The sequence below is a fragment of the Neofelis nebulosa genome, chromosome 12 (genome assembly GCF_028018385.1).
Source record: "Neofelis nebulosa isolate mNeoNeb1 chromosome 12, mNeoNeb1.pri, whole genome shotgun sequence".
Taxonomy (NCBI): domain Eukaryota; kingdom Metazoa; phylum Chordata; class Mammalia; order Carnivora; family Felidae; genus Neofelis; species Neofelis nebulosa.
Genome location: NC_080793.1, coordinates 22064636 through 22081830, shown reverse-complemented (window position 1 = coordinate 22081830; position 17195 = coordinate 22064636). Strand labels below are relative to the sequence as shown.

General features: G+C 40.1%; 1 protein-coding gene across 1 annotated transcript in view; it reads left to right on the top strand.

The window, feature by feature from the left end:
- The window catches only part of HSDL2 (hydroxysteroid dehydrogenase like 2), a 67852-nt gene that overhangs the window by 38051 nt on the left and 12606 nt on the right, over positions 1–17195 (top strand). Inside the window, exons 9-10 of the mRNA XM_058694513.1 lie at positions 6908–7057; positions 11498–11626. Of these exons, the coding sequence (XP_058550496.1) occupies positions 6908–7057; positions 11498–11626 (279 nt within the window). The remainder of the gene's footprint in view (positions 1–6907; positions 7058–11497; positions 11627–17195) is intronic.

Here is a 17195-nt window from a genome sequence, read left to right as displayed (position 1 = left end):
TTTATAGCAAATTTATAGAATCTTATACCACAGTGCATTTTAGTGCCACCTTTTTTCTGGCTTAATCTTTTCTACCTTTACCTTATCTTTGTCTAAATTTTTGGAGATAGTCTTAAAAATTACTTAATAAAAATGGCAACTTTTCATTTGTAGCATGGAAAACTTGAAAACACATCTTATCAAAGTCTAAAAAGAGTCTAGGCTTAAGGCCAGGCAAGAGCAAAATCCTGATTTTTGTGCAGCACCCTAACCTTTGATCTGAGCTTCTCTAAATTCCAAGTTTAAATAATAAGAACCACTTATCGATCGTGTATATTCATTTTGTTTTTCACCACATATTTATTGGGCACTACTGTGCATCAGACACTAAGCCAGGTGCTTTGTATGCATTGTCACAGTTAACACGAGCCTGCAAGACAAGTATTATTATCTTCATTTTACATCTGAGATCATGGCAGGTGGCAGAGCCAGGATTTAAATTTGTATTTCTCTGATTGCTAAGCCCGTAACTTTAACCAGTAAATTTAAATTGCTTTTCTAACTCCTGAATACTTAAAGTCCTTTAAATTAGCATATTTTCCCCCCAGTAATCCAATTTATTAATTTATAATGAGTTGCCATCTCATGGACTAGGCATACAGTTGCTATGATGAGCCCATTCTCTCCCTTGGGTCCTAATTACATAGGGAACAGAATCACGATCAGAAGGTTGTTTCATGACCGTGGAATCAGAACAAGGGAGGTTAGATGAGTAAAATGTAAGATAAATGTTTACTGGCATCAAATTTTGATAGGAATGATTTTGCCTATGGGATCAGAATGTGTCACGTGCATTGACTACAATCCATATATCATCTCCACATGAGGGATGCCCTCAGCCTTGAGGTCACAATACTCAAATTCCTTTGGCTGAAGCTTTTCTTCCCCATATGCTGCTGGAGAGAGCGTTTGCTACTGTAGCTCTCTTTTTTTATTCCCTCTTCTTCCTTGTTCAGTCTACTGCAATTGTACTTAACATTTTCTGTACATACCTTAATATATTCATATAGTCCAGTATATCTGGCTTAGAATCTAACATCTTTCAGGTGATTGGTTAGTCCCTATCCACATCCTCTCTCTCAGAGGTCAGTGTGTATCCCTTATTTCCCAAGGGGGAGCAGCTCACCTTTCTATTAACGTTTGATTGTACCTTTTCTGGTTATTTGTGCTATGTATATTTGTTTTATATAGTGTATTTGTAATTATGAAGTATATTGTAGATTATGTTCATAATTTTAAGTGTTTTTTCTCATATTAAAAGCACTACTGTCATTTCTTCATTGATCTCCCTCCTCCCATTACAACACAGGGAACCCATAGTCTTTTTTGTCTGTTCAGTTTATTTTTGTTTTTTTTCCTTTAGTTATACTTTTTATTGCTTCTGTTCCAGTTGCTCTGGATTCTCCTCAGAAACACTTATTCTTAGCCTGTTGTCCTTTTCCTTTCCCCTGTAGTTGTCACCATCTTTTATTATTTCTATCTTACTGTTCTTTTCTTCTGCATTCTGGGATACCTGCTCAAGTTTGTACTGTAAATTACCGATAAGACTTTTGATGGGGCACCTGGCTGGCTTGGTTGGTAAAGCATGCGACTCTTCATCTTGGGGTTGGACTTCAAGCCCCACATTGGGCGTGGAGCCTACTTTAAAAAACAAAGACTTTTGGGGCACTTGAGTGGCTTAGTTCATTAAGCATCCAACTCAATATTGGCTCAGGTGATGATCTCACAGTTGTGAGATGGAGCCCCACATTGGGCTCTGTGCTGACAGTGCAGAGCCTGCTTGGGATTCTCGCTCTCGCTCTCTGCCCCTCCCCTGCTTGCACGCACACTTGCGCTCTCGCTTTCTCTCAAAATAAACAAACATTAAAAAAAAAAAAGACTTTTGACACTTTCATCTCTGTTCCCTTTGGACTGTAATGTTTATTTTAATTTTATTATATGTTTCATTTCTCATGTTCCCTCTTTCCTTGTCCATTTTATTCCATTGTCTTTTCATTCCAGCCAGTTATATATGACTTTGTGCCCCCGTTTCATATAGTTTTCATGTGGAGGAATTCTTGTGGGTTTCATAGTAAATTATTTTTAGAGGTAGATTTTTTTTCTCTTCAGAATAATTTTCCATTACTCTTGTGGTATGTTGTTTCTCATAGGCACCAGGTTATTTTTCCCCACTGCTAATTTATCTTCATATTAGGAAATATCTCTAGAGCTAGTAGAGTCAAATGACAGGGATGTATAGATTGCTTCTGGCTTTGTTCCTTGTCCTTCTGGTAGAATTGCATTCTCAGAGCTATAGTTTCTGTTGTGGTACCTGTTAGGCACATAGCTAGTGCCTGTGTGCAAGGCTGACGTGGGAACTTCTTTTACCTCCTACTGTCCCCTTCATGCCCTGCTCCCAAGGTTCTTCCCTCCCCATTTTTATCAGTATTGCTTTGGGGCGTGTACTTCCCAGGGTGCCTCACTACAAGGGCTCCCCCTACTGTCTGCTCCTCTGATATTTGGGAGCTACAAGCTTTGAAATTGGATTTGAAAGATGGAGGCGTTCTTAAAAGGCAGCATTGTAGAACAGAGGTACAGATCCTAGTCTTCTAGTTGAAACAAGCCCAGAGTCTGGTCCAGTGGTTTAAAAATATGAAAACCTGTCTTCTTTGTTTAGGTTAGTAGAGCTATTCTTTCTCTGAGATCTTTCATGAGGCAAAGCACAGGCAGTTCCGTGTTTCTTAGGCTGACTCTGTCTACCTTAGAGTTATTGAACATTTGTTCCTGGATTCTGACAGTGATTGTTTGTGAGTCTAGGTGATGTTTAGTAATTTTTTTACATGTTTATGTAAGTATGGAGTTAGGGTGTGATGGGGGCTGCTAGTCATTATCTTTTTTTTTTTTTTTTAAGGTTTTATTTTTAAAGTAATCTCCACACTCAGCATGGGACTTGAACTCACGACCTTGATATGAAGAGTCGCATGCTCCACCAACTGAGCCAGCTGGTCACCCCTCTTTTTTTTTTTATTTAATTTATCTTTTTAATTTACATCCAAATTAGTTAGCACATAGCACAACAATGATCAGGAGTAGATTCCTTAATGCCCCTTACCCCCCTCCCACAATCTCTCCAGTAACCCTCTGTTTGTTCTCCATATTTAAGAGTCTCTTATGTTTTTGTCCCCCTCCCTGTTTTTATATTATTTTTGCTTTGCTTCCCTTAGGTTCATCTGTTTTGTATCTTAAAGTCCACATATGAGTGAAGTCATATGATTTTTATCTTTCTCTGGAAGTCATATGATTTTTATCTTTCTCTTTTATCTTTCTTTAGCATAATACCCTCCAGTTCCATACACGTAGTTGCAAATGGCAAGATTTCATTCTTTTTGATTGACGAGTAATACTCCATCGTATATGTATATACCACATCTTCTTTATCCATTCATCCATCGATGGGCATTTGGGCTCTTTCCATACTTTGGCTTTTGTTGATAGTGCCACTATAAACATGGGGGTGCATGTGTCCCTTCAAAACAGCATACCTGTATCCCTTGGATAAATACCTAATAGTACAATTGCTGGGTCATAAGGTAGTTCTATGTTTAATTTTTTGAGGAATCTCTATAGCGTTTTCCAGAGTGACTGCACCAGTTTGCATTCCTACCAGCAATGCAAAAGAGATCCTGTCTGCATCTTTGCCAACATCTATTGTTCCCTGAGTTGTTGATATTAACCATTCTTTTTTATTTTTTTTATTTTTTTTTAACGTTTATTTATTTTTGAGACAGAGAGAGACAGAGCATGAACGGGGGAGGGTCAGAGAGAGAGAGGGAGACACAGAATCCGAAACAGGCTCCAGGCTCTGAGCTATCAGCCCAGAGCCCGATGCGGGGCTTGAACTCACGAACCGTGAGATCATGACCTGAGCCGAAGTCGGACGCTTAACCAACTGAGCCACCCAGGTACCCCTATATTAGCCATTCTGACAGGGGTGAGGTGGTATCTCATTGTGGTTGTGATTTGTATTTCCCTTATGATGAGCAGTGTAGAGCATTTTTTTCATGTCTTGGTTGGCCATCTGGATATCTTCTTTGGAGAAGTGTCTATTCATGTCTTTCGCTCATGTCTTCACTGGATTATTTGTTTTTTGGGTGTTGAGTTTGAGAAGTTCTTTATAGATTTTGGATATTAACCCTTTATCTGATATGTCATTTGCAAATACCTTCTCCCATTCTATCGGTTGCCTTTTAGTTTTGCTGGTTGTTTCCTTTGCTGTGCAGAAGCTTTTTATTTTGATGAGGTCCCAGTAGTTTGCTTTTGTTTCCCTTGCCTCTGGAGATGTGTTGAGTAAGAAGTTGCTGTGGCCAAGGTCAAAGAGGTTTTTGCCTGCTTTCTCCTCGAGGATTTTGATGGCTTCCTGTCTTACATTTATGTCTTTCATCCATTTTGAGTTTGTTTTTGTGTATGGTGTAAGAAAGTGGTCCAGGTTCATGTCACTGTCCAGTTTTCCCAGCACCACTTGCTAAAGAGACTGTCTTTATTCCATTGGATATTCTTCCCTGCTTTGTCAAAGATTAGTTGGCCATACGTTTGTGGGACCATTTCTGGGTTCTCTATTCTGTACCATTGATCTGAGTATCTGTTTTTGCACCGCCCTCTTTTTTTTTTAAGTAACCAAAATGTTCTTTCTCATTAAAGCTTACATATTTCTAGTCTACTGATTGTACCTTTCAAATATATTACTGATTTGTTTTTTGTCCCCTGAAGTTTTATTCTCTTGCGCAAAGTCATCACGCCATGTCTAAATAGTCCAGATGATCAAATTATGCAATTTATCACTTGGCAAATGTCTTTTGGGGCTACACTAAAGTTTTTGCTACAGTCTGCCACCACAGGCTTCTGGGGGACTTGTCATATCTTCTTTCTTTTAAATTTTTTTTTTTACATTTATTTATTTTTGAGAAACAGTGAGACAAAGCGTGAGCGGGGAGGGGCAGAGAGAGAGAAGGAGACACAGAATCTGAAGCAGGCTCCAGGCTCTGAGCTGTCAGCACAGAGCCCGACACGGGGGTCGAACCCATGAACTGTGAGATCATGACCTGAGCTGAAGTCGTATGCTTAACCAACTGAGCCACCCAGGCACCCCTATCTTCTTTCTTGACCTAGGTGATGATGACACAGTATATCCACTTATTGATAAGTTTTAAAAAATTATTGAAGTATAGTTGACACAGAATATTACATTTGTTTCATAGTGATTCCACAGGTCTATACCTTATGCTGTGCATATCACAAGTGTAGCTACCATCTGTCACCATACAACATTACTACAATACCACTGACTGTATTTCCTGTGCCATACCTTTTATCCCCATGACTTACTCATTCCATAACTGAAAGCCTATGCCTCTTACTCCCCTTCACCCCTTTTTACACATCCTCCAACCCCTTTGGTAACTTTTTGAGCTATATACTTACGATCATTATTCATGCATGTTATCCATGAATAAAAAGCAAGGGCAAGGCAGTCGGAGTTGTTTGCCATGGGTGTAGGCAATAAAGAGGTTCACTCTCTAATGAATTTAAAAATAGTAAGAAACTAAAAGTTTATTTAAAAGTGTGTATCTTTGCTCCATTGGATCTTGAGAATTTCATCTTTAATATCTGTTTGGATTTTAACTTGTAAGAAGAGAAGGATTTTCTTGTTTACTTGGGTGTTTTTGTCTCTGGAATCATTATAGTGGAGGGTAATCTATATCCAGCAAATTTGGGATACTTTTATATTGCTTCTGTTGTACTATGGAATATTTTTGTGCTGCCAATTATATTTCATTTAATAACCTTTGGTGAGTTATATGGCTGGGTGTAATTTGAGTCGGAAAGTAGATGGAGAGTTCATTTTTAGCCTAGAGCACAGATTGGCCTTGGAATTAATTTAATTAATGAATTGTTCTCACCTGTTTCTGGGGGCAACTGCTAAACTGCCCACAAGTGATTCCGGGAGGAAAAATAAAGGAATAGAGGTTGGTTTTGGAGGACAGCTTCATGCTTTGGCAATTGAACAGTCCTATGGACTGCATGCACATCTACTGGCTCGTTATACGCTGAATGGTTACGGCCAATGGGTTACATGGATACAAGTTTAAAAACACTATAACCTCCATTCCCCTGGCCTTATATTTCTAGGCGGGGGGGGGGGGGGGGGGGGGGGGCTTTCATGAGGCTTGTAGTCTGATCTCCATCTTCATCCAAAGGGGCGGGGGGGACCAGTCTGATGAAACTGGAAGAGGAACTAATTTTGTGTGGTTTAGACTCTTGTGAAGGTTCTTTCTGTCTGAGCAGGTTGTCCCCAGTTTTCACATGACCTGTACTTTTAGAGGCATTTCTAAGCCCTGATGGGAGGAGGCAAATTCAATCCAGGGGTGAAGGAACTAAGTCAAATTTAGAAACAAAGTTACTAGGAAGTTCACTTGGCTTTTAATTCAAGCTACAATCTCCAGTTCAGCTCTGCTGTTTACATGGTTGATGTTCTGATCTCCATGGTACTTACTCTAGTGTCTTTTCTCATTTGGTTTTAGAACTCGGAGCGGATGATAAAGGGGTGATTATTACTCCTAAAACACTATTGTTTAGTAATGGTTTGTTTTTTTTCAACGTAATCTGAGAGTCAGCCTTTTACCTGGAGAATATAAACCAACTGATGTGTAACTGATGTATTTGGATATTATTTCATCAGGTTGACTTAACACTTTGTCACCAAATATATTTAAAGTCATTTTGGTCAAACAGGTCTAATTGGTGGCAAGTCTCTTTTGCTAATTATTTAATTCTGTGTGGGGCCTTACACTGCCTAGGCTTTAAAGACATTTATATCAATAATGTTTTATAGGTGCTGTTCCGGAACTCAAAGAAGAGAAACCACAGCCACCACCAAAACCACGTTCTGGAGCTGTGGAAGAAACATTTAGAATTGTTAAGGACTCTCTCACTGATGACATCGTTAAAGCCACTCAAGCAATCTATCAGTTTGAACTCTCAGGTAAAAATCATATCTAGTAATTTGGCACTTTTGTGAAACAAAGTAGGGTATGTCCCTTGGCAGAAAATCAGCCTCCAGTAGTAATCACCTTGATAGTTGGCTGTATCCAGAACCCTTAACCCTAGAATGTAGACATTCAAGAATAGCAGGGTGCCTGGGTGGCTCAGTTGGTTAAGCGTCTGACTTTGGCAAACCGTGAGTTCGAGCTCCGCGTCAGTCTCTGTGCTGCCACCTCAGAGCCTGGAGCCTGCTTTAGATTCTGTGTCTCCCTCTCTCTCTGCCCCTCCCCGACTGTACTCTTTCTCTCTCTCTCTCTCAAAAATAAATAAACATAAAATTTCATTACCTATACTGTCAGTGTTGAATACATTTTTGGCATATGTAATTGAGAGAAAATCCTGTTTAGGAGGGCATGTGGATCATGACAGCCAGTGTAATACAGTAATTTATCATTAGCCGTAGCACCTTACCATTTTTATCTTTGGAATTATTTAGGTCAGTCTACATGTAGTCAGTTTTTTCAAACTTCTCAGTAGTTTTCTTCTCAACATAGTATTAACACGTATTAATGATAGTTTTGAGAACTAGCTACTTTAGTCCCATTGAATGCAAACTTTGACATTATCAGTTCTTTTATCCTTTGCCTCCCCTGTTTCATCTCTTCTTCCTTTTTACCCTTTAGAACCCATGGTCCATTGCTTTAATCACTCTCTTGCCTGTGTCCTAAATTTCCTGAACTTTTTGTGCTTATGTCACCATCTGTCAAAAGCCTAATCCTGGATAAATCACGTTATGTGACTGCCCCACAGTTGCACCCAGGCTGCCAAGTCCTTCTGGAGAAATGGAAAAAACCCATCACACCACCCGGTGGATCTGTACCAGTAGAAATTCATCACTGGGGCACCTGGGTGGCTCAGTCAGTTAAGCATCTGACTCTTGATTTCAGCTCAGGTCATGATGTTACGGATCATGAGATCAAGCCCCCCATCAGGCTCTGCACTGTCAGAGCTTGGATTCTCTCTTTCCCTGTCTCTGTGCCCCTCCCCTACACGTGTGGGCTCTCTGTCTCTCCCTCAAAATTAATAAACATATAAAAAAAAAGTTCTTTAAAAAAAAGTAAAGAAATTCATCATTGCCCTTCTTCAACTGGGGTCTAAGCAGTGCCTGAGAATTCTCTATTTCTGTAGTCAAGCTTACTGCCTCATTTTTCACAGTAATTATTTTATTTTATTTTATTTTATTATTTTTTTTCTAACTTTTTTTTTTTTTTAATTTTTTTTTCAACGTTTTTTATTTTTGGGACAGAGAGAGACAGAGCATGAACGGGGGAGGGGCAGAGAGAGAGGGAGACACAGAATCGGAAACAGGCTCCAGGCTCCGAGCCATCAGCCCAGAGCCTGACGCGGGGCTCGAACTCACGGACCGCGAGATCGTGACCTGGCTGAAGTCGGACGCTTAACCGACTGCGCCACCCAGGCGCCCCCTAACTTTTTTAAATATAATTTATTGTCAAGTTGGCTAACATACAGTGTATACAGTGTGCTGTTGGTGTTGGGGGTAGATTCCCGTGATTCATCACTTACATACAACACCCAGTGCTCATCTCAACAAGTGCCCTCCTCGGTGCTCATCACCCATTTTCCTCTCTCCCCTGCTCTGCTGCCATCAACCCTCAGTTTGTTCTCTTTATTTAAGAGTTCCTTATGGTTTGCTTCTCTCCCTCTCTGTTTGTAACTTTTTTTCCCTTCCCTTCCCCCATGGTCTTCTCTTAAAGTTTCTCAAGTTCCACATAGGAGTGAAAACATGATATCTGTCTTTCTTTGGCTGACTTACTTCATTTAGCATAATACTCTCCAGTTCCATCCACGTTGCTGCAAATGGCATCACTTCATTTTTTCTCATTGCCAAGTAATATTCCATTGTATATGTAAACCACATCTTCTTTATCCATTGATAGATCCATCCAGTTGATAGATATTTAGGCTCGTTCCATAATTTTGGATATTGTTGAAAGCACTACGGTAATTATTTTTAACCTTCTCAGTGTTCCACAAATCTCCCAGCTCTCCCTTCACCACATCCCTGCCAGTGTCAGCAGATAATCCCACCTCCTCTTTCACAGAGATAATAGAAACTTGCAGACAAATTGCTTCAGCTTCCTGCCATCTGATATCAAATCAGCCATTATGAGCATCATTCTTTCTTCCTTCCCAGTAGAACAGAGTTCATCTCTAGATTCATGTATCTCAAGCTTTTATGTTCATATTGATCACCTGGGATCATGTTAACATGCAGAATCTGATTTAGCCTGTCTCCAGCAGAGTCTGAATTCTGCATTTCTTTTCTTCTTTTTTTTAATGTTTATTTATGAGAGAGAGTGTGCACAAGTGGGGGAAAGGGAGAGAGAGAGGGAGACACAGAATCTGAAGCAGGCTCTGAGCTGTCAGCACAGAGCCTGACACGGGGCTCGAACCCATGGACCGCAAGATCATGACCTGAGCCAAAGTCGGATGCTTAACCACTGAGCCACATAGGCACCCCCACAGATCACACTTTGAGTAGCAAAGCTGTAGATGCCATGTCCTGTGACCTCCTGAGGGACATTGTGCTGGTAATTATGCCCTCTCTCTGACCTGCTCATCCTACAGCCTACTCTCTGGTGGTATTTTAACATTCTCAAAGTCCATACCATTTTCAAATCAAAACACAACCCCCAGCCCCACTTCTGCCTCCACCATTCTTCTCCCTTTTAAGAGCCAAACATATTTCCATGTGCACTTCACTCTGCTCTGGTATATTTCTCCATTCCATTGAATTTGCTGTCACCAAAGTCCCCAGTGACTTCTATATCGTCAGTGGGCCTTTGTCATTCTTACCTTGTCACCACTCTACAGCATCTGAAACTGTTGACCACTCTTTCCTTCTGGAAATACTCCCTTCCTTGACTTCGCTGATAGCCCCTCTCCTCGCTTCCTTCCCCTGTCTGTAATCATCGTTGCCAGTTACAGACTTGCCCTAGAAAACCTCAGTCACTCAAATGGCTTCAATGACCATAGGAAATGATTACTCAGGGGAGCCTGGGTGGCTCAGTCGGTTGGGCGTCTGACTTCGGCTCAGGTCATGATCTCACAGCTTGTGAGTTTGAGCCCCGCATCGGGCTCGGTGCTAGCAGCTTGGAGCTTGGAGCCTGCTTCGGATTCTGTGTCTCCCTCTCTCTCTCTGCCCCTCTCCCATACTCACTCTCTTTCTCTGTCTCTCTCTCTCTCTCTCTCTCTCAAAAAATAAACATTAAAAAAAAAGAGGAAATGATTATTTGTGTATCTATATTTCTAGGCTAGTCAGACTTCATTTGACATTTTCCCTTGGCTGTCACAAAAATGCCTCAACAATCTGAAAATGCCTAAAACAGCACACCATTCCCAACACCTGTCTCAGATACTACCTATTCAATCTGTTTTTCTTCAGTAGTCATCTCTCAGTAAAAAATACACCAGTTTTACCCAGTATCCTGAGCCAAAAATTAGCAAATCATTTTTATGCACTCTCCATACCTTTCCTCATCATATTCATTTACCCAATCTTGTGTTTCTTATTTGAAATTCTCAAATAAGCCTACTTTCCCGTATTCCCTTTGTCACAGTTCCGGTCCGGGCATACGTCCTCAAGTTCCCAAACTACCCCAACACCATCCTAACTTGCCTTTTGCATCCTCTTCATCCCTCTCCGGTATATTCTCTGCACTGCTTTTAGGGTGATTTATTGAAAATACCAGCCTTATGTCATTCTCCTTCCGTAGCCTATCCCTTTAGGATGAAGTCAGTGAATCTTTTACATGGCTCACTGCCCCCCCCCCCCCCGGATCTGGACCACTTCATGAGCTCATCTGATGCCACTCTTCATTCTCTTTCTACCTTCAGTCCCAGTATACGTTTTTCAGTTCCTCATCTAGCTAATTCTTACCTGACTCTTACTCATTTTAAAGTGTTTACTTATTTACTTTGAGAGAGAGAAAGCATAACCAGGTGGAGGGGTGGAGACAGAGGGAGAGAGAGAATCCCGAGCAGGCTCCACACTCAGCATGGAGCCTGACACAGGGCTCGATCTCATGAACTGTGAGATCATGACCTGAGCTGGATACTTAACTGACTGAGCCACCTAGGCACCCGCTTACCTGACTTTTAAATCTCACCTTCCGCTGGTCTTGCCCGACTCCACATTAACCTTCCACTTCTTCTTGTGTAAGAACCATGTTACTGCGGAGTATTCAGAGCCTAGCCTAGTGCCTGGCATGTGACTACTTAATGGATATTTGCTGAATTTGAGAGAGGCCTGAGGGTTTTAACCTGGAAAAGAGCATTTATTTTAACTGTAGCAGTTATTAAGTTTAAGAAGAACAGAGCTACTTGGGCATTTATTTTTACATCTTTATATTTTGTGTAGGTGAAGATGGTGGAACGTGGTTTCTTGATCTTAAAAGCAAAGGTGGGAACGTTGGATATGGAGAGCCCTCTCATCAGGCAGATGTGGTGATGAGTATGTCTACTGATGATTTTGTAAAAATGTTTTCAGGTGAGTTTTCAATTTTATGAATTTACTGAGTGTTTAAGGAGACTTTAGTTCCAACTTGATTCCTTTCCAAATAATCAAGACTTGTTTTTGTAGCTGCGGACCCTTAGCGACTATTGATGTTGAAGAGCACATAGTCTGCAGAAGGTGATTCTTTTTTTTTTTTTTTTTTTTAATGTTTTATTTATTTATTTATTTATTTATTATTTATTTATTTATTTATTTATTTTTTAATATATGAAATTTACTGTCAAATTGGTTTCCATACAACACCCAGTGCTCATCCCAAAAGGTGCCCTCCTCAATACCCATCACCCACCCTGCCCTCCCTCCCACCCCCCGTCAACCCTCAGTTTGTTCTCAGTTTTTAACAGTCTCTTATGCTTTGGCTCTCTCCCACTCTAACCTCTTTTTTTTTTTTTTTTCCCTTCCCCTCCCCCATGGGTTTCTGTTACGTTTCTCAGGATCCACATAAGAGTGAAACCATATGGTATCTGTCTTTCTCTGTATGGCTTATTTCACTTAGCATCACACTCTCCAGTTCCATCCACGTTGCTACAAAAGGCCATATTTCATTCTTTCTCATTGCCACGTAGTATTCCATTGTGTATATAAACCACAATTTCTTTATCCATTCATCAGTTGATGGACATTTAGGCTCTTTCCATAATTTGGCGATTGTTGAGAGTGCTGCTATAAACATTGGGGTACAAGTGCCCCTATGCATCAGTACTCCTGTATCCCTTGGATAAATTCCTAGCAGTGCTATTGCTGGGTCATAGGGTAGGTCTATTTTTAATTTTTTGAGGAACCTCCACACTGCTTTCCAGAGCGGCTGCACCAATTTGCATTCCCACCAACAGTGCAAGAGGGTTCCCGTCTCTCCACATCCTCTCCAGCATCTATAGTCTCCTGATTTCTTCATTTTGGCCACTCTGACTGGCGTGAGGTGGTATCTGAGTGTGGTTTTGATTTGTATTTCCCTGATGAGGAGCGACGTTGAACATCTTTTCATGTGCCTGTTGGCCATCCGGATGTCTTCTTTAGAGAAGTGTCTATTCATGTTTTCTGCCCATTTCTTCACTGGGTTATTTGTTTTTCGGGTGTGGAGTTTGATGAGCTCTTTATAGATTTTGGATACTAGCCCTTTGTCCGATGTGTCATTTGCAAATATCTTTTCCCATTCCGTTGGTTGCCTTTTAGTTTTGTTGGTTGTTTCCTTTGCTGTGCAGAAGCTTTTTATCTTCATAAGGTCCCAGTAATTCACTTTTGCTTTTAATTCCCTTGCCTTTGGGGATGTGCCGAGTAAGAGATTGCTACGGCTGAGGTCAGAGAGGTCTTTTCCTGCTTTCTCCTCTAAGGTTTTGATGGTTTCCTGTCTCACATTCAGGTCCTTTATCCATTTTGAGTTTATTTTTGTGAATGGTGTGAGAAAGTGGTCTAGTTTCAACCTTCTGCATGTTGCTGTCCAGTTCTCCCAGCACCATTTGTTAAAGAGACTGTCTTTTTTCCATTGGATGTTCTTTCCTGCTTTGTCAAAAATGAGTTGGCCATACGTTTGTGGGTCTAGTTCTGGGGTTTCTATTCGATTCCATTGGTCTATGTGTCTGTTTTTATGCCAATACCATGCTGTCTTGATGATGACAGCTTTGTAGTAGAGGCTAAAGTCTGGGATTGTGATGCCTCCTGCTTTGGTCTTCTTCTTCAAAATTACTTTGGCTATTCGGGGCCTTTTGTGGTTCCATATGAATTTTAGGATTGCTTGTTCTAGTTTCGAGAAGAATGCTGGTGCAATTTTGATTGGGATTGCATTGAATGTGTAGATAGCTTTGGGTAGTATTGACATTTTGACAATATTTATTCTTCCAATCCATGAGCAGGGAATGTCTTTCCATTTCTTTATATCTTCTTCAATTACCTGCATAAGCTTTCTATAGTTTTCAGCATACAGATCTTTTACATCTTTGGTTAGATTTATTCCTAGGTATTTTATGCTTCTTGGTGCAATTGTGAATGGGATCAGTTTCTTTATTTGTCTTTCTGTTGCTTCATTGTTAGTGTATAAGAATGCAACTGATTTCTGTACATTGATTTTGTATCCGGCAACTTTGCTGAATTCATGTATCAGTTCTAGCAGACTTTTGGTGGAGTCTATCGGATTTTCCATGTATAATATCATGTCATCTGCAAAAAGCGAAAGCTTGACTTCATCTTTGCCAATTTGGATGCCTTTGATTTCCTTTTGTTGTCTGATTGCTGATGCTAGAACTTCCAGCACTATATTAAACAGCAGCGGTGAGAGTGGGCATCCCTGTCGTGTTCCTGATCTCAGGGAAAAAGCTCTCAGTTTTTCCCCATTGAGGATGATGTTAGCTGTGGGCTTTTCATAAATGGCTTTTATGATCTTTAAGTATGTTCCTTCTATCCCGACTTTCTCAAGGGTTTTTATTAAGAAAGGGTGCTGGATTTTGTCAAAGGCCTTTTCTGCATCGATTGACAGGATCATATGGTTCTTCTCTTTTTTTTTGTTAATGTGATGTATCACGTTGATCGATTTGCGAATGTTGAACCAGCCCTGCATCCCAGGAATGAATCCCACTTGATCATGGTGAATAATTCTTTTTATATGCTGTTGAATTCGATTTGCTAGTATCTTATTGAGAATTTTTGCATCCATATTCATCAGAGATATTGGCCTGTAGTTCTCTTTTTTTACTGGGTCTCTGTCTGGTTTAGGAATCAAAGTAATACTGGCTTCATAGAATGAGTCTGGAAGTTTTCCTTCCCTTTCTATTTCTTGGAATAGCTTGAGAAGGATAGGTATTATCTCTGCTTTAAACGTCTGGTAGAACTCCCCTGGGAAGCCATCTGGTCCTGGACTCTTATTTGTTGGGAGATTTTTGATAACCGATTCAATTTCTTCGCTGGTTATGGGTTGCAGAAGGTGATTCTTACTGTTTGGTACCTACTCTTACGACTAACCTCTCCTGCCCCTTCTACTTCAGCCAACAAGTGGGAAGTAGAAGTCAGAATTTTCTTTTTTCATGGCTGAGAAGCCCAAAGATAATATTAGGAACAGAGACGTAATTCAAGAGGACTTTTAGGTGGGCTTTATTTGTACTAGTTGAACTAAGAAACCCTTTCCGAGAACACCTGGGACACCAAAGGTGCTGCACTCAGCTGCAGCCCATTTGTTGAGAGTAAGGTCATATTTCAATCTTGCCGTGACTGTAATAGGCAACAGTGGCCCTCTCCCATGGCCCCATGAGCCTGCTTTCTGTGGCATCCCTAACCAGGAGAATCTTCTTTGTAGTTTTCTACTCTGCTAGTGTACCTCTTAACAGTGCCAGAAAACTTTAAGGGTATTTTTTCAATTTTCTACTCTTAGAACGCTACTCCAAACAGTAATTATCACATGTATTTTTTAGAAACAACACTTTAAACCGTTACAACATTCTAATCAAAAAGATTCACTTAATGATCTATAAGTGTTATTCATTCTTTGCTCTTTTTTAATCTTCATAAATTGAAGATCACTGTGCATACTCCGTGCCTTCTAGGTCTTGCTTTCCATCTCCAATCCAGGGTGCTAATGGCCTACATACTTTATGAGCCAATCTGTGTGTATTACTAATGGTTGAGGTCCCTTCAACTTTTCCTTTTTTTTTTTTTTTTTTTACAGTAGTAGTAAATATCCATGGTACAAAAATCAGAAAATACACTTAAGAAAAAGCAAAATAAAAATACTTCTTTATCACACTACTAAGAAATGACCATCAGTTGATTTTGATTTAGAGTCATATATATTTCTGTGAGTGAGTATATAAATACACATGGGTCCCCTGGGTGGCTCAGTTCGTTAAGCATCCAACTTCAGCTCAGGTCATGATGTCTCGGTTCGTGGGTTCAAGCCCTGCATCTGGCTCTGTGCTGACAGGTCAGAGCCTGGAGCATGCATCACATTCTGTGTCTCTTTCTGCCTTCCCCCCGCTTTGCACTTGCTGTCTCTCACTCTCAAAAATAAATAAATAAACGTTTTTAAAAAAATCGTGTTTTTCGGGGTGCCTGGGTGGCTCAGTCGGTTGAGCATCTGACTTTGGCTCAGGTCATGATCTCACAGCTCGTGAGTTAGAGCCCCGTGTTGGGTTCTGTGCTGACAGCTCGGAGCCTGGAGCCTGCTTCGGATTCTGTGTCTCCCTCTCTCTCTGCCCCTAACCCACTTGCGTTCTGTCTCTGTCTCTCTCAAAAATAAATAAACATTTAAAGAAAAATTGTGTTTTCAAAAATAAAAAATAAATACACATATGTGCTTATAAAAACAGGATTATAGCATTACTACTGTTTGGTAATCTTTTTCACTAATATAACATCTTTCAGTGTTAATGAATAGTTATGTCTTTAGTCATTTTCTTTTATTTATTTTTATTTTTTTAAATATTTATTTTTGAGAGAGAGTGCGAGTGGGGGAGGGGCAGAGAGAGAGGGAGATACAGAATCTGAATCGGACTCCAGGCTCTGAGATGTCAGCACAGAGCCTGCCATGGAGCCTCAAACTGACAAACCGTGAGATCATGACCTGAGCCGAAGTCGGACGCTTAACCGACTGAGCCACCCAGGCACCCCTCTCTTTAGTCATTTTCAATAGTGTTTTTAGTGTTTTAGTATTCCAACAGCTATTTCCTTATAAAACTTAAAGTGCTTTGTACATACTAGATGATCAGTAAATGTTGGCAAATTTGCATCTTATAAATAAGTAATATTTTGAACTTAAAGATCATTTAAAAATTTACTATTGGGGCCCCTGGGTGGCTTAGTCGGTTGGGCATCCGACTTCAGCTCAGGTCATGATCTTGCAGTCCGTGAGTTCGAGCCCTGCATCGGGCTGTGGGCTGACAGCTCAAAGCCCGGAGCCTGTTTCGGATTCTGTGTCTCCCTCTTTCTCTGACCCTCGCCTGCTCATGCTCTGTCTCTCTCTGTCTCAAAAATAAATAAATGTTAAAATTAAAAAAAAATTTACTGTCAATTTCTAAATTTAAATAACAATAATTATATGCATGATATGCATTGTATGGTTACTATGAGATGAGCAATACTCCGAAAAATGCTTTGAGATAAAATATTTTCTCCATTTTATAAAAATGGAGACTGAGGCATTGATGAATTAAATAATAAACCCAAAGTCACATAGTGAGGAGATGTTGAAGCTGAAATTTGAATCCAGGCTAACTCTTTACTCATGCTCTTTTAATCATCATGTTACTCTGCCTTCCAAAGGTGAAAGAGTCAGGCGGCGACTTTAATTTACATTTTATTTATGTATCATAAACCTGTAATAATGGGCTTTCCGTTTATCTTTCTGTGAATGTGTCTTTGGATTGACTAGGAAAGATCAGTCAGATAAATAAGTTAAAAAAAAAAGTATTCTTACAAGGTTTCTTTTATAGCAACAGTGAGTTTGCTTCTGCTTCTTATGTCCTTTCATTCCTACTCTATCCCATCTGCTTTCCTTTGGGCACAATTTAGACCTTATATCTTTGGTTTTTTAAGTTTATTTATTTATTTATTTATTTAA